At 52.9% G+C, this 27,714-nt stretch overlaps 1 protein-coding gene across 1 annotated transcript in view; it reads right to left on the bottom strand.

Moving 5' to 3' along the window:
* Window positions 1-27,714, bottom strand: part of PDIA5 (protein disulfide isomerase family A member 5) — a 90,252-nt gene that overhangs the window by 22,761 nt on the left and 39,777 nt on the right. The window contains exons 7-11 of the mRNA XM_057696984.1: window positions 25,231-25,291; window positions 20,466-20,533; window positions 13,795-13,886; window positions 13,630-13,701; window positions 7,447-7,583 (exon numbers count right to left, since the gene is read on the bottom strand). Of these exons, the coding sequence (XP_057552967.1) occupies window positions 7,447-7,583; window positions 13,630-13,701; window positions 13,795-13,886; window positions 20,466-20,533; window positions 25,231-25,291 (430 nt within the window). The remainder of the gene's footprint in view (window positions 1-7,446; window positions 7,584-13,629; window positions 13,702-13,794; window positions 13,887-20,465; window positions 20,534-25,230; window positions 25,292-27,714) is intronic.

The raw sequence follows: 27,714 nt of genomic DNA on the forward strand, positions 1-27,714 counted from the left end.
CATGGCTGTGTCGTTCAGGTTTACACCTGTACACACAAGGCTGGACTGAACTAAATCCTTTTGGGGCAAAAGTCGCACCCAATAGTTGCTAGCTTGACTAAACACCTCTACTTAGTAAAACTAGCAGCCAAGCCAGTTACCACTTGCACACCCTTCCCTCCCCACCACCATTTGTTCACTTCCCCAGCTTCTTCCTAGGTCTGGAAAACATCTTTGGAAATCTCCAACATCCCTGGATGTTGTTCTGAGGCATCCCATACATTCCTAGAGCTGTCTTGATAGCGTTATGGTTTTCACTACTGGCACCAATTCTCTCTGCTCCCTGAACAAGATACTAAGGCTAAGCAATAAGCTTCTGCAAACAGAATTTACGATGCGGCGATCAGCCAGGCCCCAAGGGGGAGAGAGGTCTGGCTGAGCACAGGTCTCCCTCGCTGGCACCCGCCTGTCCTGGGGAACTGGGGGCTGTGAGTGGGACGGCCTGGACCCGAGCCTCCGGGCCTGGCCTTCAGGCTGTCCTGGCTGTGCGGGCTGCGGGGGAGCCACAGGAAGACGGTCAGAAGTGGGAGCAGGACTCCGGCCCACTGCGTTTTACTGTCCTGATTGTGATTTGATGGGCCATTAAGTTTTATGGCCAAACTTCCTTGTTGGGTTTTTATCAGCTGTGTGAGTACACTTACACTGATTTTCATGACTTGGCAAAGAGGCTGCCCATCCGCTCCTCAACCACACTCTTTTCTGGCTCTGGGAATGTTGGCCTCCCGTCACCCCCAAGCCTTCACGTTCCTCTAGATTCCATTACCTTCAGTTACACCTATGATTTTATTACAGGCCAGCTATGGAGACTTTCCTGGCTCCTAGAACCAGAATTTTTCAGAGGAAGAGATTACTCTGGAAAGCTCCCTGGTACCTGGGACTCTAGAGGAGCCTGGATTTTCCTAGCCTCATTCCCGCTGCCTCGCCCGGACCTTGGCTTAAGCGTGCCAGGCAGGTAGGGCTCCTGAGGATGCTAGCAGAGACACTGATGCTTTAGCCTTGTGACGGGCCCCCCAGAGACCTCAGGGCTCTTTCGAGGCTTCCAGCTGTATAGCACCAAAGCTGACTTGCAGACACTCAGACACTCTGGGGCAGACACACTCTGATGAATGTCTCATCTGTCACACAGCCCTCTTCTTGTGCAAAGAGAAAGTTGGGATTTTTTTCTTTCCTTTGCATTAGTGTAAAATGTAGATGACGAGCTTTAAAATTTTTTCTTCCAGCTTCTATCCTAAGGAAATATTCTGACATGTGGACAAATATTTATGCATGAAAATGCTCGCTGCGGCATGATTTATAATGGGGAAATACAATAAACAACTCAAAGCTTCAACATTATGGTGCTGGTTAGGTAATTTATGGTGCCATTATATAACAGAATATTATGTGACCACAAAAAGCATATGTACAAATAAGCATTTTTAATAACATAAGAAACTACTCACGAGATAATGTTAAGAAAAATGTAGAGGAAAAAGCATGGAAAAAAGATCTTAATGAATAAAAGGAAATCCCTCCCTCCCACCCGGCACAACAAACAAAGGGAAAACCCAGAAGAATTAAACAAAATGAGAAAAACAAAAATCTTATCACAAAATACAGGGCACGATTTTTATATTCTGGAAGTCAGGATGGGAAGAGGCAGGCTTGCAGAGGGCTTGGTGGTGAGGCTGTGGCCTCTTGGGCCTGGGTTTTAACCCTGGCTCTACTTTTTTGGCTATGTGACCTCTGGCAAGCTTCTCAACTTCTTGGTGCCCCCCTTTCCTAACCTGTAAAATGGGGATGATCATGCTGTCCACTTCACAGGATTCACTGTGAAGATTAAATGGGTTAATATATGGGAAGCGCTTAGAACAGTGCCTGATCCCCAGCAAGTGCTCAGTAAAAATTCTAGTTTTTATTTGATTACAAAAACGTAATGCTTTTGTACAATGAAAGGCGGCATATAGAAAGTTAAAGTAAGCAACAGACTAACAAAGAACATCCGGAACACAGAAAATAGGTAAAGATTAACATCCATAGGCGTGAAGCTCTAGGTCAAGAAGAAAAAGACAACCCAGCAGAAAAATGGGCAAAGGGAATGAACAGTTGGTTCACAGAAGAAATATGGAAGGCTATTGCCACGTGAAGGGATGCTCACCTCCCTGGAGGCCCGGGAGCCACAGACAAGCTGCCCCTCTGCCCTGCTTAGCAGGGATGTATATGGCTGACGGCATCCACAGCTGGCGAGGATGCAGGCTCTTCCACACTATGCCAGGTGTGGTGAGCCCTTCCTGGATCTATCAAGGCTCAAGTACATGGACCCCAGGGCCCAGCACCTTCCCTTCCGGGAGGCTAACATGTCTAAACATTTAGACATGTCCCCAAACACGTATGCTTACAAGTGTTCATTGCATTGCTTGAACAAAGACTGGAGATAGATGCCTGTCACAGGGATGGTTTAAAATCCACGGCATATGTAAGTTATAAAATACTATTTGTTAGTTTAAAAGACTGAGGTAGATGTATATGCTAACATCTACATTTACACAAAAATATTTCAAGACCTACTTACTGGTAAATGAAAAAAATGCAAGTCACAGAAAAATGGAAAAGAAATGATCCTATTTACGAAAAAGACAAAAATCAGAACGCTGTTGTTCAGGTAGACGCATGGGAGAAGGATGACCCACTGTTGGCTCTGGTCAGTGCTGGGAAGGGGCTCCCGGTGGGGAGGGGACTCCCCTGTTTACACTCCATTCTCACGCATCCCTTGAGCCTTGTGACGCCAGTAACAAGAAGGTTGCTGATACTGTTCTTAAATTATTTCTGTAATTAAAAGTATTACAGTGATAGCAGGAAGGAGTTTTACAGCAACATGGCTACACAAATCCACGTGCTAGGAAAAAACGTCAATTTAACTTTATGTTCATTTTTTTTAAAAAAGTTTAAAAATAAGGGACAAATAAAAGAAAAAGCAACTAGAAATAATGATGACAAAAAGTGGAAAGTGGCTGCTTCTGAATAATGGGATTATAGGTCATTTTTTTCCTTGATCACTTATATTTCTCTGTACCATCTAGATCTTCTACAGAGATCACATCTTACTTGGGAATAAGACATAAATGAATTAAGAAGCAGAAGTTCTGAAGGCTGACAGGGCCCCGCTGCCGAATCCAGGGAGAGAACCCTGGGAGGCAGGCCGGGCCCCGTGGCCCCCAGCACACCCTGCTGCTGGGAGTGGGAGCGCTGCAAAGGAGCGTCTCACCGCCCGCAGCCCGCTGCCAGGAGAAGGGCAGAGCTGCGGGCGGGCCACCGCTGCCCTGGGGAAGGGGCGGCAGGGGGGCTCTGCTTCCCCTAGCAGCTTCTTCCTAGGCCCCCGCACCTGCGTGGGAGACACAGGCTGCTCTCCGGGGTCCCCGTTCGTGGAAGCCCCTCTACCTCCCTCCGTGAGTGATGTTCACACAGGGGGGTCATTACAGCATCAGGTCCTTCCCCAGCCTGACGCAGGGCTGTAAGGTACACGGACAGGGAGGAGCAGGGAGATGTTACTGCAGCAAAATGGACAGTGACAAGGGAAGACAAGTGACAGCGTACAGTGACTTTCCTCGTTCAGAACGCAGCACAAAGAAACAAAGGCACCACGGAGCAGCGGCCGCTGGTGTCCTCCTGCCTCACCCTCTTCAGACATCATTTAGTGCTCTGCAGGATCAGGCGGCTGGGCCTGGCACGGCTGCCAGACAGGTGGACAGCAGAGGGGCCCGGGCTCTGTCCTCACCCCGCGCAGCGCACTCACCCCTCTAGGAGCCCACAGCTCGCAGCACGCTGTCCTTCCCAGGAGGCCCGGGATCCCGGACGGTGGGCTCCGGGGGGCACACCTGCTTGTGAATCCCAGCTCCTCCTCCTCCCTCGGTGTGACCAGGGCATGGACTGGAGCTCACGGACGTGGAGGGCCCCACACTTGCCGGGCTGAGCTTATTTGTTCAATGATAACTCAGGCATCAGGGGTACAGGCTACTGTCTGGGGTTTCTAAGGGACTCTAGCTGGGAGGGGAAGGGAGGGAGTGGCTGAGGCGGGAATTATGTGGCAGGAAAGCTGGAAAAGAGGGTAAAGAATACCCCCCAAAAATAATAATAAATAAATAAGGAAAATGGGGGAAAAAAAAAAAGAGGGTAAAGAAGATGGGAACCAATGGAGGTGTTTGGTAATACGCAAAAACCAGTGGCCCAGGGGACTTTCCTGCCAAGAACCCAGGAGTGCGGCTCCGCAGGCACCCAATGAAGGTTCCAGGGGAGTGGGACCCGGGAGGAAACAAACACTGAGCACTTCCTCTGTACAGGAATGACACTGCGAAGAGAGACCGTGGCTCTTTCTGGGAGTCTGTATCAGGAACAATGTTAATCGTCTTCTCTATATTTTCCTATATTATCCCCTTATAAAATATACATGTACTCCTTTTTAATTATCAAAAAGTCATAAAGATAAATTCAGCTTTTTAGTTTGAGCTCCACTATTTCAGTCTGTGGGGATCTTTTAAAATCTTAATGCAATTGTTCAATATTTTAACTAGCTTCCTTTTTCCAACTCTGAGCCTTGCAGATTTGAAAGTATGCCTTGCTTTTTATAGTTTCAATGAAACTGCTGATTAAAAAACAAGGACCACACTCTAGACAGAACCAGGTCAGACTCACGGTCACAGAACATCCCACGAGGGGATGTTCCCCTCAGGCTGGCCCCATCCTGCCCATTCTCCCTGCTGCACTTAGGAAAACAGCAACTCACTTTTAATAAAAGAAAGACACACTAATTCATCAACCTAGCAATCCTATCCCAAGAGACAAACCAAGCACATGTGACAATCCTTAGTAGAATCTACGGTCTTCTATGTTGACAGAGCCCAACTTGCTTTCCTAGGTCTGCAAAATGGCCTGTTTCTTAGCCACTCCCTATTTGATCTGGGATTGGCCCTGTAATACTGCGATTTCCAGATTTCACGTTTTATTCACATGGGAAACCTGGCCAGCACTGCCAGTCTCTGGCCTCCTGACATCTGTCCTTTTCTCTAGGTCCCTCGAACACCACAAAAGTGGTTTCGTAACCAGTGTGGGTTCTCGGGAGCACTCTGGCACGAGATGCCCAGCAAGGCCTGCGGCCAGTTCACCCCTCCCGGGCTCAGATTCTGTGTAGAGAGATTATTTAATGCAGAGCCACTCCCATCGGATGGGAACTTAAACAGGCAGTTCTTCAGGGAGCTTCACCTTGGGCTTTTGCCCTGATCCTTCTCACTCTGCCAGTCCAGCAGAAGTAAATCCACACACACACACACACGCACGCGCACACACACACACGCATGCACACACGCACGCAAAGCCGGGGGTTGGCAGACATCTCATCAGGGAATGCAGGGTCCCTAACAGGCAGACACCCCCCAGCAGAAACCTCAGGTACTTCCGTCTGCTACGTTTGAGATCGGAAGCCCCTCAACAGGGGCAGAATTCACAATACTCCTTAGCAATGACTAACAGGGAAAACAAAAGCCGCCATCGGGTTTCTAGTTCTCATTCTCCAGTTTAGCTCTCCACCACCTCGTTTGTTCGTTTTCTCATTCACTGAGCCCTTACTCCACACCCACAGGGGACTTGGGGGAGTGATGACCATTCTGGCTCAGGGGGCGAGGAGGGTGCGTTACAGGGCGAGGGGCAGGGAGGAACCCTGTAGCCAGGCTCCGGGGTCCAGACCCTGCAAGCATCAGCTACTACCATGGACTGCTTACGACCTAAGAGTACAAGAAAGAACACAGACAAAAATTTTTCCAGTTTGCAACCAGGGTTCTGTAAAGAAAGGGCTTAATAAACAATCAGCAAACAATTCCCGTCTGTCGGGTATGTTACTAGGATGCATCAAAAGGGGACACCTACTCTTCATGCTGTGACGCACAGCCCACGAAGCACTGCTCACACCACTCTGCGCTCCTCCAGCGGCCAGACGCAGACCAGAAGCAAGGACATACGGGGCTGAAGTTCCCGGGGCGGGGGGCGGGGCTGAAAACAGTGAGCCAGCACCTGCCTCCACTGCCGGGACAGGGACGCAGGCGGGGTGAGCTCAGCTCTGGACGCTGCATGGCTCCTGGGAAGACCTGCTCCCGTCAGCACCTCTGAGACTGGCCGGGAGGGCAGCGTGAGCGCCGCAGTGCTGCCCGGTGGGCACTCATGCATCAGCTGTCTCCGTCCACAGGGACGGCCTCCCCGAGCCCTCGCAGGGCTGGGGGTGACGTGCTCCTAAGGCCCTCTCTGTCACTGCCCTTAAGCACCCTTTGAAACGTAGTGTTTTTTAGGGGTTTGGGGGGGGGGGGTCACTTTTCTAGAAATTCAGAAGGAGAAAGGCCAAAAGCAATTTTCCTTTGGATTCTCTTCAGAATTTGGCACTTTATAAGAAAGGAGGACTTGGGGAAGTCCCCAGCACTGGTCTGTTTACGAACAATTGCTAATTAACCAAACTCATGTGATGCTGCAGGGGAAGCGGGGGCGGGCGGGCCAGGGCTCAGCAGCGCAGGACTCACAGAGCAGTGCCGCTTCTCCGTGCGACAGTCTCCGGGCCTGCGAGGCGGGGCTAACTGAACTTGCTTTGCAGCACTGTGGGTGAGATAAAAGCAGATGACCCTGCAGGCAGACACGGCCACCGTAGGGCGACACAGAAGGAACAGCGTGAGGAGCCCCGCGACGAAGACGGTGAATATTCTCTCACTAGAGATGCCCCTGTGTCCTGGGCAATTTGACACTGATACCTAAAGTAGTTCTTTTTGCTTTTTTTCCTCTTCCAAAACCTCTTACCCGCCATCGCTGGGCCAAAGAGCTGGTAAAAAGCTATGAGAGAGGAGCACCTCACACACAGGTACCCTGTCCCAGGGGGCTGGGGGCCCGCCTTCTTCACCCATCAGGATGGGCCCCCCTTTCCCAAAAGCTGTTCCCAGGAGCTCTCTGCCCAGGGGCTGTCATCTCCTTGCTCACCTTTCCAGAAGCAGCCTCTCTCCCTCTTAGGAATGAACTATAATCAATTTCCCATTCTCCATGGGAACGGGGAGGACACTGGCCTAGAACACTCCTGAACTACAGGGCTCGCAGCCCACATCGCAAACACATTTTAGAGCATTCGCATGTTTTCCTTCCTTGATCCACCACGGCTGCTTCCGGCTGTGAGGGACACTCGATGAAGCAGAGAGAAGGTGTTCTAGATGCCGTGGGGTCCGAGGCGCCAGCCCTGGCCTCGATGTGCCCTTCCGACTACTGGGCACGATACAGGCCCCCTGGGTTCCCACCTGTAAGCTGAGGGATGATTACCGTTCTAGGTAACACCTAAAGGCTCAGCACGGCGCCCGCCCTGGGATGCCCGGCGGAGGGAGGCTGCGGCAGGGGGGGCCCGGTCCCACTCACATGGGGCGTGGAACATGACGAGCACACGGGAGTGTTCCTTCACAAACGGGTCAAAGTCTTCATCGGTCAGGTGATAAACGGAGCCGCCCTCATCTGCCCAGGGGGTCTCGGGGACCTGGGGCTGTGGCGGCTGCGGGCTGGAAGACCAAAAACAGGCAGAGCTCAGAGCAGGCGCCGGGGCCCGCGCAGCCCTCACCCCACCGGCCACGGCCCGCGGCAGGGGGGCTCGCTGCCACCGCGGGGGGGCGCGGAGGGGGCCCTGCCCATCTCCACCGTCCCCTCAGAGCCCGGGGGAGCTCAGCTGATCGCCTACGGCAAACAGTGGCCCCCGCGGCAGCTCTCTAGGCGGATCAAGAAAGCTCCTTTCCCTCCCGGAATCGGGCGGGTTCGTCAGCATCTCAAGCTCTTTCAAACTGTCAGCCAACAGGCAAGAATAAAGAGCAATAGCAGAGAGGGACCTCTGGCAAAGCTACCTGTGGTTCTGAGTGGTGCCCCGCAGGGCAGGGAGCGCGGAGAGGGAGTGAGAGGGGAGGAAAGAGAGAAGCCAGGTGTCTGAGAGAGACCAAATACCGGGGAAGGGCTGGCGGGTGGGAGGGGGTGCAGGGCGTCCACTGACCAGCGAGGAAGAAGGATCGTGATGAGGAAGAGTGGGGCCCAGGGGAACAAGAATGGGGGCACCCTAACGATGACAGCATCCAGGCGACATCACGAAGCCTTCCTAGAGACCAGGAACAAAGGCATCTTGTGCTCCAGAGGCAGAGCGCTGGAGCGGAAAGGGCCAGGCTCAGAGGTCAGTCCAGATCCCCGCTCTCCCACCACCTGCAACGCCTCAGGCTGGTGTTTAGCCTCCCTGGGGCCCGCCTCCACCCGGCACAGCCGTGTGCTGACATCTGTGTTACCAGCTGCTGTGACAGGGCAGGCTCACAGCTGCCCTCTCTTGCTCCAAAGTTGAGGAGAAGCTGCGCGTCACACAAACTCCCTGATGCTTGATGGACACCCCTGCCTGAGCACCTTCATCGCTACTTTGCAAAAACCCTTCAGGATGACAAATGTGAAAAGACAGCCATTGCTTCCTGCCTCTGAGAGCCTACAGCAGGAAAAAAGTGTAACGTTCCAGCAGCCAGGGCTGAGAACTCACGCGCGCGACGTGGCCCACACGATGGAATCCGCCACCCGCCCGTGTAGCTGACAGAGCAGAACCCCCTCCCCCACCCCACGGCAGAGCCTGGGTTGGACAGCACCTTCAGAAGCCCTCTCCAGGCCCCCCTGGTGGCCTCAGCCACCCTGGTCTGAAGCAACGGGCAGTGGCAGGGAGAGGGCAAAGCACTCTGAGCCTGTGCACATCCAATGTCAGATGGGGCTGATGGCAAAACCAGGCTGCAGGATGAGGCATGAGCCGGACAACGGTCCCGGATCAACGCCAAGAAACCCAGGTTCCAATACCTGGGCTCAAAACACCAATCCCTGAAAACACCACCAGTTCCACCTCAGGGAATTTATCTTCCCAACACACCTGGACACGTGCAAAATGATGTACGTTCCAAAGTGTTCATCGTGCGTGATTTGTCACAGCAAAGACTAGAAGGACCCAGTGCCTACTGGTAGGTAAACTGCTTAGGTAAACCTCAGTCCACCTGCGCGATGGAGGGCTGAGCGTGGCGAAGGAGGACCAGGAAGCTCCCTACACTCTGATGTGGGTTGACTGCTGGGATGTACGCAACAGGCCATAATATGCTAACTTTTGCATAAAAAGAGATAAAAAAAGTATTCACGTTTGTGTGTATCTGCATAAGGAGACTAATTAAAGTTGTTACCTCTAGGGGGTGGGAAGAAGAGGACGGAGGAAACAGGTAAAAGGAAGACGTCAATGTATAATTTTTAAGTATCTTTAAAAAAAATTATTTTAATTATGTGAAAGGAATCTATTCTAAAATTAAAGTGATTTTTAAAAATCCAGCAAGAATATACACACAGAATGGAGAAGCCATGCCTCAGCAGCAGTACAAACATACAAAAGTGCCTGGGAAATTTCTAGTTAAACATGGAGGAGGACACACTCCAAAACCACTAAAATAACAGTATAAGAGTTAAAAAAAAAAAAATGAACCCACAGGAGCAAAAAGAACAGGGAAGAAAACAACAGCAAAGGGAGAAAAAGAGGTCAGTGTAAATTTAGAAGCTAGAAAACTGACTTAGCAAAAAACTTCTGCCGTTCTTAGAGGGTGGAAACCTGAGGTGCTGGGTACCCAGATGGGGCAGGGGCCCAAGAACCACCCTAACATGCAAAGGCACCGAAGGACCAGGAGGACCCACTTAAAGCCAGGCTGTGACCTGGGGCCGAAAATGGGAGGCCCTCAGATGCTGTTCGTCCCTCCAGCAGCGGGTGGGCGCCCTGCCCCCACCCCCTGGACCACAGGAGGTCTGCTTTATGGAAGGGCCTGCAGAGCTGGCACGGCAGTAAGAGGGCACTATGACCGAATTACTCTTTGTACCGTCTCTCTCCTTAAACACTGCGGCTCCCTCTCACCTCTCTACCTCTTGCACCTAACACAAAGCAGATGCCGGATAAACGCTTTTTGAACTGAGAAGAATGGTTAAAGGAACTGGAGGTGTCTAACCAGAAGAGGAGACACGGGGAAAACAATAGCTGTCTTCAAACATTTCAGGCGGCACTGGGAAGAGAAATGAAGATTTATTTTCTATGGCCCCATAAGGGAGAACCAACACCAAGTGGAAGCTCCAGAGAAAGAACTTTTAGCTCAAGAGAACTAAGGATGCTCTAGCTATGACAGATAAGAGAGAAAGAGCTGGACTGGGAGTCAGAAAAGCTGACTTTGAGTCCTGTTTCCTCCATCTTCCACCTCTAGGTGCTCAGGCAAGTAGCCTGACTTAAAACATCTACAGGACAGTGTATCTGCTGGCCCTCCTTCATCTGCCTTGCAGGTACATCTAGACACATAAAGGACGTGAGATGCTTTGTAAATGTATAAAGTACTATGCAAATGTTCCCAGATGTCATTCATACCCCAAATCATAAGAAACATGAGTGGACATCCTCAAAATGAGTCGAGGCCCTGTTCTCCGAGGTGTTTAAGCGGGTCTGTCCTGGAGGTAACACAACACTGGAAGGGAGCTGCTGGAGGCAGGTTCACCGACTTTCACACTCCCTTCCAACCCCGTGCCTCTGATCTCCCAGGCTCTCCAGGACTGGGAAGTCCACACAAAGCTCGCCTTTGCCTGGGGCAGGTGCACGTGCCGTGGATAAGAAGCTGCAACTGAGAGCATGACAGTCAGGAACGCTTCGTGTCCGTTTTCAGTCCACTTCTGGCTAGTATAAAAATACTCAAGCAGAAATGGGGAGCTAGGCCAAAATGGACCGCCCCTTCTGCACAGACGACCCGCCAAGCGCAGCTCTGCAGCGTGAGATCTGCAGAGAGCAGAACGGGAAGCGCAGTTGCCAGGAGCTCAAGTGGGGACGAGCACGAGGATCACAGCATCCCCCCCAGGGTCCTGGGGCTCCCCGACCTCAGGGATGCCCTGCCTGGCCCGCTCACCAGAGTCGCATGTCAGAGGGGGGGATTTGGCTTTTCTCCCCTGAGCTTCTGAAAGTCATCCGGAGAATTCGCAAGGCTGGATCCACCCTCATCCTTCTACATGTGGCCGCCGTAAGTCCCGAGCAGCCAACAGAGAGGCCCAGGGAAGAAGTGCAGGGCAGCAAGAAAGGTAGGATCACTGCTCTACCCACACACCAGGATTTAGGGGAAACCTGGTAAAGACATAAGGCACCTGGCACTGGGGAGAAACACACACAGAGCTGGGTATATGCTGGGGGGCACCTAGAAGGAAATTTGCCAAATATCACAACACATTATCTCTGGGTAGTGGGTAAGAGGGGGTTAAGGGGCTCACTTTTCCCTTTGTTTAACTAAATATTTAAGTTTTTCAATAATAACATATCTCACTGAATAGCCTTTAAATCAGAAAAGACTTTTTAAAAAATTTAAGCTAGCTGGCAGCACAGGGACATTGCTAGATCTTGCTGGGGCACAAGATGAGGCAGCTCACTGGGGCTTCTCCAGGAAGTCGCCTCCCTGCCCCCGCTGTGCTGGAGGAGTGGGCCCTGGTCACGCCTGCAGAGGAGCTGCCCCTCCGTGTGCCCCTCCGTGTGCACAGGGACCGCTGGTGGCCGGGTGGCTCCGGAGGTGCTGCCTAGGGAGGTCCGGATGCCATCTTCCCTTCCCCGGAGTCACCCCACCAACCTCAGCCCGAAGACCGGAGACCCAGGGTGAGCAAAAGCTGCGAACAAGGTCTCCTTCCCAAACAAGGTCTCCTTCCCGTTGGGGGCACGGAGAGGGAGGAAGGCAGAGCTGGCACATGGGAAGGCGCCCGCCCAGGACAGGGGTCTGGAGGCAGCCCCGAGGGTGGCAGCGAGGCCCGGGACTGAGTCTGGCGGAGGAGCTGGGGTGGGGCTGTGCCTGGGGTGGGGGACGGAGCGGCGGGCTCCAGCGGGGAGATGATCACCTGTCTCACAAGCTCCCCTGACGTGCTCCCCTGGGCTAAGGTTAGCAAGCAATTCTAAACACTTTCTAAAAAAAAAACAAAACAATAAAACCTTATCCTTCCAAGAAGATACGAGTGTGTTTTGAGACCAGCAAAGGTGAGAGAAGAGGGAGGGGAGCGGACACATTTCATGCTCTGGCGACAAATGAGATTGCCATTTGTTGAAACCTTCCCCCAGAGCAGAGCGAGGTATCAGTCTGGCTGGAGGACAGGACGTGCTTATTATCAAAGGAAAAAGGAAAACAGAGGCGTGAAGGCCCAGGTTAAGACGAGCACAGGATAATGGGGAGCTGTCTTCTCGGGCAGGGGCTGGAAATGAGGTAATAGATGGAGACAGAGATGTGAAAATGCTTCCAAGAGATGAAAGAGACCAGGCACACACGCTTCTGCCATGGTGTTTTATCTGCTGGGCCCCTGGGAATCCACGGAACAGAAGATGGAGAGCTTCAACCTTTAGAATCACACAGTGTGTTTCCTGTGGGTTTCGGATTTGGTTTTTCTCTTTTTTGGGACAAAATGTATCCTCCTTTCCCATTCTGAAAGTACACATTTTCAACGTCCATGTCTTTGGATAACCAATTCTTTAATCCTGTGCCCCTGCGGTGTCAATAAATACCCAGCCGGCCAGCACCTGGGGGAAGCGCAGGGGCTCCGGCCAGAACTAGGGGAGCTGCTGCCCGAGCCAACCCAGCCCTGCTGCTTCGCAGCTACTGCATCAGTCTGCTTGGGTGCTTCATTCATTAAATAAGGGCAGTAACGATATCTTCCCACAGGGCTGGTCTGAGGATTGCATAAGAACCCACATAAAGTGCTTCGAACAGGGTCAGCCACAAAGGAGAGCCCCCAGAATGCTCCAAAATGCCGTTAGTATTCCAAGGACTGGGCACAAATAACTACACACTGGCAGTGACGGGCAAGTGCCAGGCTGGTGACAGGCAGGGCCCAGAGCAGGGGAGGGCTCTGGGGGCTTTCAGGAGAGCCCTGGCCACGGAGAAGGTGCTGGGGAGACAGACGCCCCATCCAACACACCAGTCAGGGTCTCAGCATCACGCAGAAGTCACACGCCTGGCATGGGGGGCGGGGGACTCCAGGTACAGGGGTGGTTTGGGTTATAAGGATCTAATCACATTACAAACAGGATCACAGTTTGCTACAAAGCAGCCCCGTGAGGAAGTATGGTGAACGGCGAAGCAGTCTGCAAAACTAAGGCATCCGGATACCTCTTAGCTTCACAGCACCTAATACAAAGTGTTATGTCTGAAATAAGCGTTCGACTGACAACTCTATTCTCAGAGAGACCTGCAGCGGAACCGCTCTCAAACCTGCCATCCTGGGTGAGAAATACTTCTATCCGTCAGGTAGACAGTAAGGGGGGAAGATCCTATCTGAAGTGCAGTTTTCACAGCCAGTCACACGAAGTCCTCCCAGCTCCCCCATCCTGCACTCACAGATCCCCACCCTCACCTGGACGCAGCCCACAAACAGCTGTGCGGGCAGCACCACGGTCCCTTCCTTCCTCAGTCTCTTCCTAACCACCAGCTGGAGCCCTGCGACCAGGGACACCCCGGGGCCCAGCAGATGCACCTCCCTCTGGGCATCCCCCCAGGGCAAACACTGACTTACTTCTTCAGCCACTCCACAATGTCCTCGGCTGTGGACCCGTAGCTGTCGTACTGGAACAGAAACCGTCCTTTCCTGTGAAACGTGGGGAGACACGGTGGGCTCAGCCAGGGGGGCAAATGCCGTCACAGCGGGGAGCGAGCGTCCGCGGGGAAGCGGGGGACTTACTCGAAGTAGCAGATGGTGGGGTAGCCTCGCACGCTGTACTCCTCCTTGATGTTTTCAAATTCCGAGGAGTGGACATTCATCCCGGCCAGCACCTAGGAGCAGAGGGAGAACAGACCTGTCCGCTCTCCGCCCACAGACACCCTCCCCTTGTCCACGCGCTGCCTGCCCAGCTGTCCCACCAGAAACAGACCATCGGGATGAAGGCTCACAGACTGACGCGCAGTCCAGCGCAGCAGGGAGCAAGGCAAGGTACATCAGGCAGGAGTGGTGGCCAAACGTTCTGGAAGAGGAAGGCATCTGGGCCCAAGGGCTCCGCCCCACACAGCCATTCCCTCCTGCCTGTCCTGCAGGAAAAACTATCCCAGAACAAAACAAACTTCCAAGGGTTGAAGAAGCACCTTGGCCTTGTTACCAAGTCCACCCAGGTCCCAGAGTGGGGCCACTGCCTCCCAAGTACATACGATGCCTTTTCTCTACCCATGTCAACTAAGGGTGTCCTCTTCTCCCGAGTTACAGAATCACCACTCAGCCACTCTACCACGCCAAGGCATCCTTGGACATCCTCCTGGATACCTCAGTCTGTCTACCCCGGCTTCATGTGGGACATTCTCAGATCTCACAGCTCAGATGTCGCCAAGGAGGCTGTGTGGTTCTCCAGACGACCTGCCTGCCTAACGCACCTCCCTCCAGACCCTCTTAGGCCGCCTGTGGGTGACCATCATCTTTCAAGTCTGAACATGTTCTGGTTGCAGGGGTTCACATATCCAACACCCCTGAATGGAAAAGGAGGACTTTAGTAGCTGTGTTACTGATGACAAGACTATGTACTAAGAAAAACATGGAATGAGTCCCCTAGAATTCCTTTCCTGAAGCAGGAACTTTTTTCTGTAGGGCAGGATCAGGTGCCCAGAAAGAGGACTTTGTTGTCATAAGAGAACACGGTCTGGCCAGATGCAAGAAGGCTGTTCCACAATGCTGGGTGGCATAGAGCGGCAGGGAGAGGAAGTTCAGAAAAGCCAGCAGCAGTTACAGAAGCAGAGAGAAGAAACCAGGAAGCGGAATTTTGCTGAACAATTCGTAAGGAGGCACAGGGAGACAAAACGGGAAAGAGCAGTCTCAGTGGACAATGAACTTGATTCAGAAGACTGCTTCCACTTGGCAGTGGCGTGACCTTGGGCAAGTCACTCACCCTCCCTGAGGTTCCTTGTTGGGAAGATGTGGGTGAGGAAACTCTCACAGGGCTCTTATGAGAACTGAATGAGATGACCCAGGTAGGAGGTTTTAGCACAAAACTGGTGCTCAAACTCTTCATTTCCTACCAAATCCTGGGTGATGGGAGCCACCTGTGCCTCTGGCAGCTCCATCCCTAGAGGCATCTAAACATGTCCTGTCAACTGTTTTAAGTACCTAGCACAGTGCCTGGCATACAGGAGACACAAAATAAATGCTTGCTAAATCTGATTTTTTTTCTCCCACCCCATTTTGGGCTGCTACAGGGAATACAGAGAAAATAAGCCTGAGACAGAGCTTACTAGGAGCCCTGGAACCCTCTAAAAGCCCTTCTGCTCATTTCCCCAGACTGATTCAGCAGCCTGTTCCAGGAATAATTGTCTACTTTAAAGTTCTTTTTTTATGCCTAATTGATCTCCCCAGTGTCAGTGCACATTCACCACAAGATTAATCTTCCACATCCTCCTCTTTCACTACATCACTTCCCTGCGCAAAACCTTTCAATTCCGCTGAATGCAGGCTAAAGTCTAACTCCACCGTCAAAGAACATATGGTCCCTATCTCATTTTTAAATTCTTCTTTCCTACAAAACCCTTAATTGTACACCTGCTAGGATCTAGATTTTTTATTCTCCCAGGAATGAGACAGTCTGAGAATTCTGCACAGGGAGGAGGTTGCACTGTTTGCCGTCTGGGGCCCCTTGCAGATGGGAATATGCCACAGTGGCTAGGGGCCTGCGCTCAGGGGTTAGGATGCTGGGTCTAAATCCTACTCCCTCGCAGTAGACGTTTTGCTTGACAAGTCACAGTTGCCTCTGTGTCTCGGTTTCCTCACCTGCAGCCCCTCCTCTGGTTGCTGTGAGGACTAAATGAGGCGGTGCAAGTAAAGTACCTACCACGCTCAAAAATCGGTTAGCTGTCTTCACTAACAGCATGGAGAAGCTCTGCAAACCTGCTCACGTTCCCAGAACCCAGGCCGTGTTCTCCTGGCCCTGACCTGGAATCTTCTAGCCCCTTTGCTCAGGATGTCCACTCCCCCTCTCTCAGCTACCACCAAAGACTCATCCACCTTTTAAGGCAAATCAAATCCCACCCCCCACCCCCCCAGGGTGGCCTTTCTAAATCACCTTTGCTTGTGATGAACTCTCAATTCTCTGAGTTTCTGTAGCACTTTTGACTACTTTGGGGTCATTTGTTAGTTAATAAGATAACTATTTTTTGAACTACTTACAAGCCCTTTTAGATGAGTCTGTGAATCCAAAGGAGGTAAAACTGATCTCAACCTAAGGAGAAGCTAGGGCCGCAGTGCCTGACACCAAGCCACGTGTGCTCGGGGTCGGTCAGCTGGCATAACACGATCTTCCTCGTGGCCAGCCCATGTCGTGATGCGAACGATCACGGAAATGCCACAGAGCAGGAGCGTGTGAGCTCGTGGTCAAGGAGGGTGAGGTTTCCACAGACATTCCAGGAAGAGAAGGTGGAGACAAGATAAAGCAAGATGTGGCTCCAAAACCAGGGACCACGTTGGTGTAACTGCAGGATGCACAGACGGGACTAGTGAGAAAAGGCTGCACAAGTTCACTGAGGTCCCTGTGGACCGGGCTTTAATGCCTAAAAAACCAGGACTTTATGCAGGAGGGGCCAGAGGGCTATCGGGGGTTATAAAGGGAAAGTCATGCGTCAGGGAGACAAGTCAGCAATCTTTGGCAACTACCCTGTATGAGCTAACCGGGGTCTGACCCAGCCTGGTGGGTAGGGAGAGGATGGAGGGTGTGAGGGGGAGAGATGGATGACAACAGCCTGGCTCGCTGGCAGGGGAGCCGGCGGTGCTTGGGCAGAGTCGTGAAAGAACACTGGACGTCTGCCAGATGGAAAGACACTGGATTTTATTTTAGACATCCTGCATCTGGGACCCAGAGAGAAAAATCCGGACCAAGATGTCAAGCAAGCAGTGTGACATGTGGTACTGCAGCTTAGAGACTCAGGTGCCACGGAGCTACATTTTATCGAGCTACAGACGTAGATAAAAATCACTGAGGGAGGGTCCATAGGAAACAAGGAGAGCACAGTGCCAGGCCCCTGTTCCGATGTGTTAGTAAGAAAGAAAAGAGGGTGGAAAGCAGAACCTTGGGGGCACCCCATGCAGTGAGCGGAAGGAAGAGTAAGCACAGAGCAGTGTGTGTGTGGGGGGGGGTGTCAGTCATCTGCATCTGTGACTTGTCTGCAGGTTACAGAGCTGTCTCCAAGCACCAGCCCATCTGCTCTTCCAACAGCCCAGTGAGGTGGGCAGGTTTTATCACCCCCACTTTAAGGGTGGGGAAACAGGCTCCAAGGCAACCTGTCCAAGATCTCCCAGTTCGTCAGTAACAGCCAGCACCAGCGTCTGATCTGCACAAATCTGTCACCAAGACCGACCCCTTTCACTGTTTTCACCCAGATGGCCCATCATGGCCAAGGTTCACAAGAGACCCAGTGTGGACATCGCTAACGGGCAGGGCTGGGAAGAGGAGGCAGACAGGGATGGGCTCGTCTGTCTGCTCTGAGACGGGGCGCAGCGGCGTCTGCTCCCGAGGCTGTGAATTAGCAGGAGCAGGTGGGACAGAGGCCGATGACTCACCAGACATCAGTGACGGCAAAAAAAAAAAAAAAAAAAAAAAAGAGGCAGATCTGAGCTTGGAAAACGGCAAAGGCTGTGCGTCCCTGACCCGGCCTCGCTTCCATCTTAATGACATCATCAGGTTAGACACCTCCCGAGAACTCTGCAGAGGAGGAAGGTTTCGAACCCCTGCCACAGACATGGCTAGCCAGAAAGGGCTCAAAGATGACCGAGACAAAGAGGAAGCAGGAGGTGCTAATCCAGCTGGATTTCAGCAGTACGGGGGCGTGAGCTTTAATTTCTGGGACTAGCAGCCCACCTCTGCCCTGTGTGCAAGGACAAAAAGAATCCACGCCTCTGGCTGCCCCATTCCTGGGAAGCTGTGGCTACACCATGGCCTCTAGAGGCCTGAAGTAGGTGATGTCCATGGTGGCCAGGACCGTTCCCCCTTTATGGAGCTGGGAAAGGATGAGAGCTTCTCAAAAGGTGCTTTCCTAAGAACTAAAGGGAAAGCAGAACAAAACAAACCCCAAGTAAGAAAACACAGAAGCAAAGAAATGGATGTGTTCACATAACACAGAGGTAACCAACACCTGGCCAAAGCTGGGCTTAACCAGCCAGGCTCACTGGGTACCTAGACAATCCCACCGACTTTTCTATAACCTTGTCTAGGGAACTGGGAGGGTCACCTTTTTCCATTTCTTGACCTGGGCCCAAGCAAGAGAAGCGGACACCGGGTTTGTTTTTTTAGTTTGGTTTCTTTTGCTTGTTTGTTTTGTTTGTTTTCCTTTTTTGGAAGCAGGTACCCTTAACAAGTAATCTACAGGGCTAACCTTGTAAATGAACTTAGTGTGAACCCAGGGCCAGAAAAGAAGGCCCTTGTCCCATGAACATCCTTCCCACTTTGCTGCTGTCCTTAGGAACTGACGCTCTGAATTCCTTTAAAAAAGGAGAATATCGCTTTTAATGTAAATATAGAGCTTAAAATAAAACACACCCAGGAGTGGCCAGCCACGTGCTCATTTATTCATCAGCATGTGCTGGGCACCTCCTCTCAGCCTGGCCTGTGCTCTGTGCTGAAGAAACGCTCAAGAGCTCACACCTCAGTTAGAAAAGCTTATTACAATTAGTATCGGCTGGTGGACAAAGTGATCCAGAACAAAAGCAAAGATGAGCAGACACAACCAGGCAAGGCAGGGGCGGGCCCGGAGGAATGCTGAGTTCGGCAGGTAGAGGCACACTGGCTGAGAATCTTCCAGAAGGTGCACGAGACTGGCACCAAGACCTTACCTGCTTTGACAGGGCTGGCCAGCTAATTTGTGATCTTATTGGGGCTGGAGTGCTTTACCGTCCACTGCACCACAGGGTTTGCAGGGTGAGCTGAGCGGCTGTCTAAGTGGACGTGGGTGCAGCAGGGAGGACTCTGTGGGTAATTAAGTCTTTTCTCCAGGCAAAATAATCCTAAAATATGGTGTCCACTGAGGCCCCAAAATGTGAAGTGAAACTTCCCCAGAGTGATGTATGTGTGCCCCAGGGCCAAACGTCTCCAGGCAAGTTGCTAAAAATTCATTAGTGAGAAACAAGCAGGACCTTGGTGTCTCCCCAGAAATGAGGTCAAAAGAGAAAGCACCTGGTTCTTTGCAACCCAATCCTGGGGCCGGCCAGCAGGGCTGTCGCCATGCTCGGGGGCTGCCACTTAAACTTTTTAATTGACTCTGAACTAATCACCAACTTAATTTGATTCATAAAGATGACGATGCAGTTTCCAGATCTCAGGACGCCCTTAGCGGGGCTCTGGGCCGCCCCACGGAGATGGCGCCTCCCCGATGACCTTTCATGAAAGGAATATGGATTTTCCCATGCTCCCAGAGGAGCTAGTAGTTATTTCTCTGTTGCCACCAAAAAAGGAAAAAAGGATCGCCACCAAAAAGAAAAAAAAAAAAGAATAAACACCCAAAACTAACCAAACCAAAACCCCAAAACCTCTGTGGCTCAGGGTAAGTGCAGAAACGGGCAGACCTAAGGCAGAGATGAGACAAGCCCGGTGAGGCGAGGGGCACAAAGGGATGCCCAGGCCTGTCGGTGACCGGTGCTCAGCTCTGGGGGAGGTCTGACCGCCCTGGCCTCCCCTCCTCCCGCACTGGCCGCCCTGGCTGCTCCCACGTCTCTGAAGGCCTGTTCCTCGTGGCTCCCCTGCCCTCTCCTGCCTGCTAAAGGTGGGCATCCCCGAGACAACCCTGTCTCCGCCCGCTCCCCCTGCACACGCGTCCTCAGAGAACCTGCGTGTTCAGGTCTCCAGCTCCCCATCTGGACTGCCTCTCCCTGCTGTGGTTCCCATACTCTCCCTGCCCCACAGGGACCAGAGAGCCCTGCAAGCCCAGGCATGAGGCTGCTTCACGGACCCACCAGTGCTTTGGGCCCACCGCCGGTGTCACCGTGCCCCTGTCTCTGCCACCGGGCTCCCCAGCGTCGGGAGCCCTGGCCTGCTTTGCAGCCCAGCCCCCGTCACTCTAGACCCCAAGGGTCTGCTGTTGGCCCCTGGCCTCTCGGAGACACCACCTGTGCTTCTTGCTGGTCTCCTGGCTATTTCATCACTGGCCTTTGACAGGCGCCAAATTCTCCGGGTCCCAGCAATTCTGGGGAGTTCTCAGCATCCACTGAGGACCGGTCTCTGAACCACACTCTGCCAGGGGCAGCAGTAACAGGATAAGTCCTACGCATGATCTCAAAACTCGCCCTCTCCCCTCTCCCGGCACCCGTCCCCGCCATCCCCCCAGGCGAGAGGGAGCCGACGGAAGCCGGCAGCCAGCCCCGCCTGGACGCCCGGCCCCTGGCGCTGCACTTACGCACTGGCCCCGCAGCTGGGTCGCGGCCTTCTGGAAATGCGGCATTATCCTCTTGCACACGCTGCACCCTGGTCACGGCGGGAGAAAAACCAAACGGTTACAACGGGCCCCAGGCTCTGCCCCTCTGCCCGCGGGTCGACCTCTACTAACGAGCATTTATCCCGCCTCCAGAAGCCAGGTTCTGGGAACACAGGGGGACAGAGGCAGAGACCCCCGCCTCCCAAGAGCTGACCAACTCAAGAGCAAGAAACAGGGCCCGGCCCAGCAGTCACTCAACACGTGTGGCGCTGACAGGCACCGGGGACGCAGCTGGGGGCAGGCGAAGCACGGCACCACTCCGAGCGAACCGTGAGTCCAGCAGGGACTCAGGCAGCCGAGTGGGTGCCGCGAAAGCACCCCCTTCATGCACAGCCACAGCCTCCCTCGCTGCCCAGCCAGCGGCTGCAGGTGAAGCTGGATCAAATGCTATCAGGAGGAAAAAGCGCAGCCACACGTACAGTGGCTCTGGGGACTTCGTGCCTCTCTTCCTTCATTAACAAAGATACTCATGCCGTGACTGGAGGCAGCCGAGCTGGCCAGGATCAGACGCGCACGTCCTCGACCTGCTGGATGGCCCCGACAGGTCCCCTCTTTGGGCTGCGGCCCCTCCCGGCAAAAGCGGGGGTTGGAGCAGATGGCCTCAGGCCCCTTCCAGCACTGACATCGGGGAACTCTGTGATGTCTCTGGCTCAACCCTCTCTGGTCCACTACGGTCACACACCTCTCCTGGGTGGCGAAGCCCCCAAATTTGGGGGGCTCAGGGCCAAGACAGCCAGGCCCCAAACACCCACTACTATGTCAGAGAGACTCTGATTTAAACTCACCCCTTGGGACTTCCCTGGCGGCAAGGTGGTTAGGACTCTATGTCCACGATGCAGGGGGCCCAGGTTTGAACCCTGGTCAGGGAACTATGTCCCACATGCATGCTGCAACTGAGTGTCTGCATGCCACAACTAAGGAGCCTGCCTGCTGCAATTAAGACCTAGCACAACCAAATAAATAAATATTAAAGAAAAAAACTGATTCAAAAATAAATACATAAACCCACACCTTTCCCTCAACCAGAACAAGCCACAGACAGACGCTGACCCCGCAGGACACGAGCCCCGGCTTCCTCAGACAGGAGAAATTCTGACACGCACGGCCGTTACTCTCTCTGACAGCCGCTCTGCTGCAAAACAGGCTTTGAGATGCTTCTAAAGGCCACAGACACCAAAGCTGCCTGGAACCCACATCAGTCTGGATGTCATCTCGACATGGCAGTGGGGACAGGGCCACGTGGCAGCAGACTGACAAGCTCTAATCCACATTTAGCTAATGCCTTGGCAGGCCGTGGGCAGCGTAAAGCAGATCAGAGACATGCTCTCAGCCGCTGGGCCAGATACAGACAATGGAGAAGCGTGAGCAGGTCAAAACTCCCCGGAAACCACCTGCACCTCCCCAGCACCAAGTAGACCAGACAAGATGCGATGCAGGATATTTGGACATGAAACTCTCAAAATGCCCACAGCCCCCTCCTTGACGTTCCTGCCTGGCAAACAGATGGACACACATACACACATCAGCACGTTACACCTGGGCTTAAGTTCACACCATTAGTCCAGGCTCAGACTCAGGGGGACACAGGAGCTGCTTCGAGGTCAGCCTGCAGCGTGATCCCACAGCATCTGCCCTCAGAGGACAAGAGGCACGTCTCCCCAGCAGCTGCCACCACTGCACGGTCCCCACAAGCACCAGGAAGGGAGGAATATGACACCTGTCAGGGGGCTTTGTTCCCACTGTGTGGATTCAGAGAGGAGAATGGAAAGAGAGACAGCAATGCCAGCTCCCCAGGATGCCCAAGCTCCACCAGGTGGATGCCACGCAGTGCAGTAGGGATGGGAGGCCACATGGCAGAGGAAGAGGGAGAGGGAGGAGCTCTGTTTTGGGGAGAATGAGATCCAGGTCTGCATCTCCCCTTGACCACTGCTGCCTCTGTGACCCTGGGCCAGCAATGCAAGCGGTCTGAGCCTCTGCCTTCCCATCTGTAAGGTGGAGACAGCACCTGCCCTGCAGGCTGAGGGCAGAGCCAACACCTGGGAGGGAGGGCAAAACCAGGTACCCGCAGCGGAGGCTCTACCAGCACAGGGCCTGAGAGTCTGCCTCCCAGTCCACAGTGGGGAGACATGTCCACCAGGAATGGGGATGTCACTCCACTCCCCAGGAAGGAGGATGAACTAAAAAAAAAAAGAAAAATAGAACTGGTACTGGGATCCCTATCTGAGTTTATCTTTCAACTGATTCAGCTGGGAGGCAGGGGAAGAGAGAAGACTAATTATCACTCTTAAACCCCAAAAGTCAGAGCACCAGCCCTTTTATTTCCTCATTAATTCAGTCAACAAACATTTACTGAATCATCAGTAGGTCCTCAGGACCCAGATTTCTTGTCACCACTAAAGGCTTCCGCTGCCTGTAGGTTCACTCATCGCAATCATGACCAAAGGATCAAAGGGTCCTACAGGACTTCCCAGTTAGGCAACCGGTGTTTCCCAGGAATAAGCTGAATTCTGAGGCAATGACTGCTTGGCTGGACTTGTATGAAGTACACGTTTGCTTCATTACAAACAACAGCGACACCACCGTCTCAGGATACCGGGACCCAGGAGGCCAGCCAATCTGATCCCTCACAAGTGTAAACTTTTTCTTCCCCACAAGTGTAAGCTTAACAGCTCCGAGCTTTCTCCCTCTCTCCCTGCGACTGCCTGTTCTGTGACACCTACAAGGAACCTAGCGTCTTCCGTCCCGGCCTGTATTCTGTGACGATAACACGCGTGCCCACAGCTCGGCGTGCTGTGATGAGGAGAATGTCACCCTGCCAGGCAGCCTGGGGAGCCCGTGTGAGGCGGGGGAGTGACACACGCACGCAGGTGCACACTGCTTGTGAACCTCTCTCTGCGATTCCCGAGCGTCACCACACTGAGACCCGCACGGCTGTACCACGATCCCGCCTTGTGACGTGTGCTGTATGCTGACATCCCTGTTTTAGTCTCACGTAACCGATGCACTGAGACCTGGAGAGTTCTAAGATAAACCGAAGGAGGCCTGTCCTCAAGGGACTTGCAGGCAGGCTAATTCCTGAAGCAATTCACAGCTGGGCAGGTAACAAGATCCCTCCAAGGAGAAACACAAAGGGGTGAAACCAACAAGTGAATGTTAACAGACGGCCTGGGCAGAGGCAGCTCTGGCAGGAAGTGGGGCTCCAGGGCCTCCTTCCGGGGGCAGGCACACCCCTGAGGCAGGGAGGCGAGGGGCGGGGGCAGGCCAGGCGGGGATCCTCACGGGCTGGGGAGAGGCTGCCGGCCCAGCGGACAAGCCACAGGCCGGGTCAGGCAGAACCGCCAGAAGCCCCTGCAGGGCATGCAGCCTGGGAGGCGGGTCATGGGGGGGGGGGGGGGGGGCCTTGGCCGAGAGCGTCTCAGGAAGGGGACTGGAGGCAGGCTTTCAACAGTCAGCAGAAGCCTGAGCCTCGGCCTGTGAGACCCCCTGGAGCCCCGGACCGGCCTGGGCACACCCGCCTCCCATCACACGCAGCCCTCTCCGCTGTGGCCTTCCGGCCTTCGGCTTCCTGAAGGCACACGCAGTCCACAGAGATACGCTCTAAGGGCCGCACAATGGGTTACAGTCCGGGGTTTTCAATCTGTGGGTGGGGACCAGTGAGTCTTCAGAGGACACTGTCACCGACCCCACAGTTACAGCCTGAAGGCGGCCACAGGCAACATGCAAATGAACAGACGTGGCTGTGTTCCAACAAAAATTAATTTACAAAAAAGGCGGCCATCCCACCGGCCATGATTTGCTGACCCTTTATTAGAGGGTTATGAAGTAGTAGGAAAAACCAATTAATGTTTAAATAAAACAATAAAAAAGAAACTGTCATTGTGTGCCCTGCATCTGATAGAGTGGATGGCACGCAGTAAGGGTAAGTATGGCTTTTAGGGAAACTTTTCAGCTTACTCATATATAGTTTATATACTTACAATACTGGTTTGCAATGTAAAGCATTTAATACGACAAACACAGTCAAAAAGTTTAAAAGTCACTGCTCTGATCCAACCCCTTCCTTCCCTTATAGAAATGGAAACTGAGGCACAGCATGATGAAGGACTTGATCAAGGTCACCCAGCTCACTGCTGGCACAGCTGGAACTAGAACCCAGGTCTTCTGGTCGTCTCAATGATCCCTTTGCTATTTCCACGACCTCCTGCCTCATGTAGAGACCGAACCCCAACAGGGGGCCCCTTTCTCGCTGGTCCTGATCCCTCAGCCCTCCCAGGCAGCTCCGCAACTACAGGAGCCGGAGCTGGACACGCGGCCGCCACTGAGAGCAGGGCCGGGGCACGGCTCCCCCGGGCACGTGGCTGCCAGCAGAGGGCTGCAGGCCCGGAGGCGGCCGAGGGCAGGGAAGGCGGAGGTGCCTGGAGTGGAGACCCGTGCTGCTGCTGGGGAAGAGGGCAGAGGAAGCGCATGCGCGCGGGAGAAACTCTGACGTGGCCGAGAGGAGGGGCGGAGCCCTACCAGAAGGCAAAGACAGAGCAAAAGAGGTGCAGGCGGAGACGGTGGGAGCGCCGCGCCGCCACTGGGCGCTCTCCGTGGAGGCCCGGGCTGGTTCCCAGTCCCCCTCACGCCCCCCGCGGCCCCGCCCAGAGTCTGAACACCTGACCTGAACCCAAAGGAGAAAGTCACTCACAGGAAGCATAAAACATCATCAGGATAGGCTTCTCTTCCCTCCTCAGCAGCCGTCGGAAGTCCTGAGGCACAGAGAACACCGCGGGTTACAGACCACACAGGGCAGAGGCGGCACCCCCGGGGACCCAGGGTGCTGGGAGGAGTGCGGCGGGCGCTCCGGAAATCCCACGGTCTGACGTGGGGCTGGGGGTGCAGTGCAGAGTCCTGGCACGTCAGGGGCTGACGGACCCGCAGAGACCGTCTATTCTAGCCACCTCGCACGTTACAGACGGGGACACTGAGGGCCCGAGGGGACAGACGGCTTTCCCAAGGCCACCTGGTGGGATGCAGCCGTCGGGACAGGTTACCGGCCTCCCTTTCAGCTCCCACTGGACAACCAAAAGCCTGCAAGGAGCTGACGGGGTCCCAGAGGCTGCCTCTTCTCACGCAAGAAGATCTACGGGCGGCTCTGCTGCAGCGGGTGCGTGCTCTCACGCAGGCCCCGCGCGTCCCATCACACGGGGCCCACCCACCCCGTGACTCCTCCCCGCCCCGCCCTACAGCACCACGCAGGGCCCGAGGAGCCCACGGTGCGCACAGGAGCATGAGGGCGAGAAGCGCCCACCCCCACGAGGCCACAAGCTGCGTGGGTCGTTCGTATTTGTAAACCCGCAGCACGCGCCTGCCTTGTCATGGGGCGACACAGAATCACTTGTTAATGAATATAATAAACGTGAAAAGACAAATGGCCACAGCAGTGCTCATGAAGAGGCGTGAGTGTAAAGCAGGGCAGGAGACTCTTCTTCCAACCAGAGGCAATGATGTTCGGGAGAAAGCAAATCTATCAAGGACGGCGGAGTAGCACCGTGACAGAGTGTATTTTGATTAAAATAAGCTCCTCTAACCAGTTTCCATGGAAGAAAATTGGAGGTTTTTTCTCTTGAGTAATAAGGAAAATAAGAGGAAATTTCAAAATGCAGCTTTCTGGCAGCAACAAGGCATTAGGCAAATAGATGATGGTACGTCCCGCACAATGGAATATGACTGCGTCATTAAACACAATGAAGAGGAATATTTAATGTCACAATAAGATGTGCGTGTTACATTAAGTAAGGGGGAAAGGCAAGCTACAAAACAGCATATAAAACCAAAACACTATCTACGTGTGCCTTACACTGAAAGCCTGGAAGGCTACAGAAAATACCGGCAGTGGGTCTCTCTCCATGCGGAGGGATGGGATGATTTTTTTTTTCTTTTATGCTTAAGCTGTTTTTTTCTAAATTTTCAACAATGAACATTTATTACATATAATTTTTCAGTTAGATAAAAAAATTACAAATATTTTGTGGGAATTTAAAACATTGTATAACAAATTCTGAAAATGTTTACTCTTATTTACATAACTAGAGGGTTAAGGCACTCATTTTAAGACAGAATTAGTAACAAAGATCTTTGACCCTGACTAGGGGTGGAGGATGCTTTGAAAATCATCTGGAATCCCCGGAGCTAAAACTGTAAAAGATCTGAGAAGAAAACGTTTTTCTAAGCCTGTAGCAATTTGGTTTCACATGCTGAACAGTAACCAATACCACATTACATTCAAAGATGCTTAATTACCTTCAAATTAGGTGTGGAACTCTAAGCTTACAAACAGAAATTGGCAATTCAAACTTGAACTTGGAACTGGAGTTATTTTACGTGGGGATTCTATCGGCAGAATAGCAGCTGCACCTTATGCTGCTACATGAGAGAACAAACAGCACAGACCATAACAAGAGGATTGCCTGCAGCTGTGGAAAAAATATTTCTCTTAATATTTCTAGTTACAGAAGAGCAATTTCAGGAGTTTCAGGACATGAACATATTGGGGGAGGGAGATGGCAGGCAATCACTTTCCAGAGAGGCTAAAAACACGTATTTTCACAAAATCTACCCAGGAGAAACCGTCAGTTTAGGCTATCTTTTCTTGGGTACAGGCACAGGTGCCGCCACCTCCGTACACCTGCCCCTCCTCCTTTTCCCCAACGTGCCTTTTAAAAAAGCTTCATCTTCAAGCTGACGACACTGGTACTTCCTATCCCAGAAATGTTGATGCCCGTCGCCTTAATTCAGATCACCCCTCAATGGAAAGGCCCACTTGGTTATTAGCCCACGACGATCACGTGACCTCTCCCACAGAAAGTATAAATGGCATCATTTTCTTCTGAGTTAACAAGCAACAAGTCAATAATTTTAAAAGAAAAGGGGAGGCAGAGGAAGATAAGAGGTACATTTTATGTTATCAAGATAAAAACAAACATTCTCCATCTACAAAAAAGCACTGCTTGCCGCACAGGCCCTTTGAGATGTGACAAAGAAGTTCTTGCCCATCCTAACGTAAAGGCACAGCCAAGCAGGTGCGGCCCACACATGCACATGATACAAACACCAGTACACACGGAAAAAGGGGCACGTTCAGGTCAGGTGGGGCAGCTTCGAAAGGAGGAGGGTCCAGGTGGTACGGAGA

Source organism: Hippopotamus amphibius, chromosome 10, assembly GCF_030028045.1.
Source record: "Hippopotamus amphibius kiboko isolate mHipAmp2 chromosome 10, mHipAmp2.hap2, whole genome shotgun sequence".
NCBI lineage: Eukaryota > Metazoa > Chordata > Mammalia > Artiodactyla > Hippopotamidae > Hippopotamus > Hippopotamus amphibius.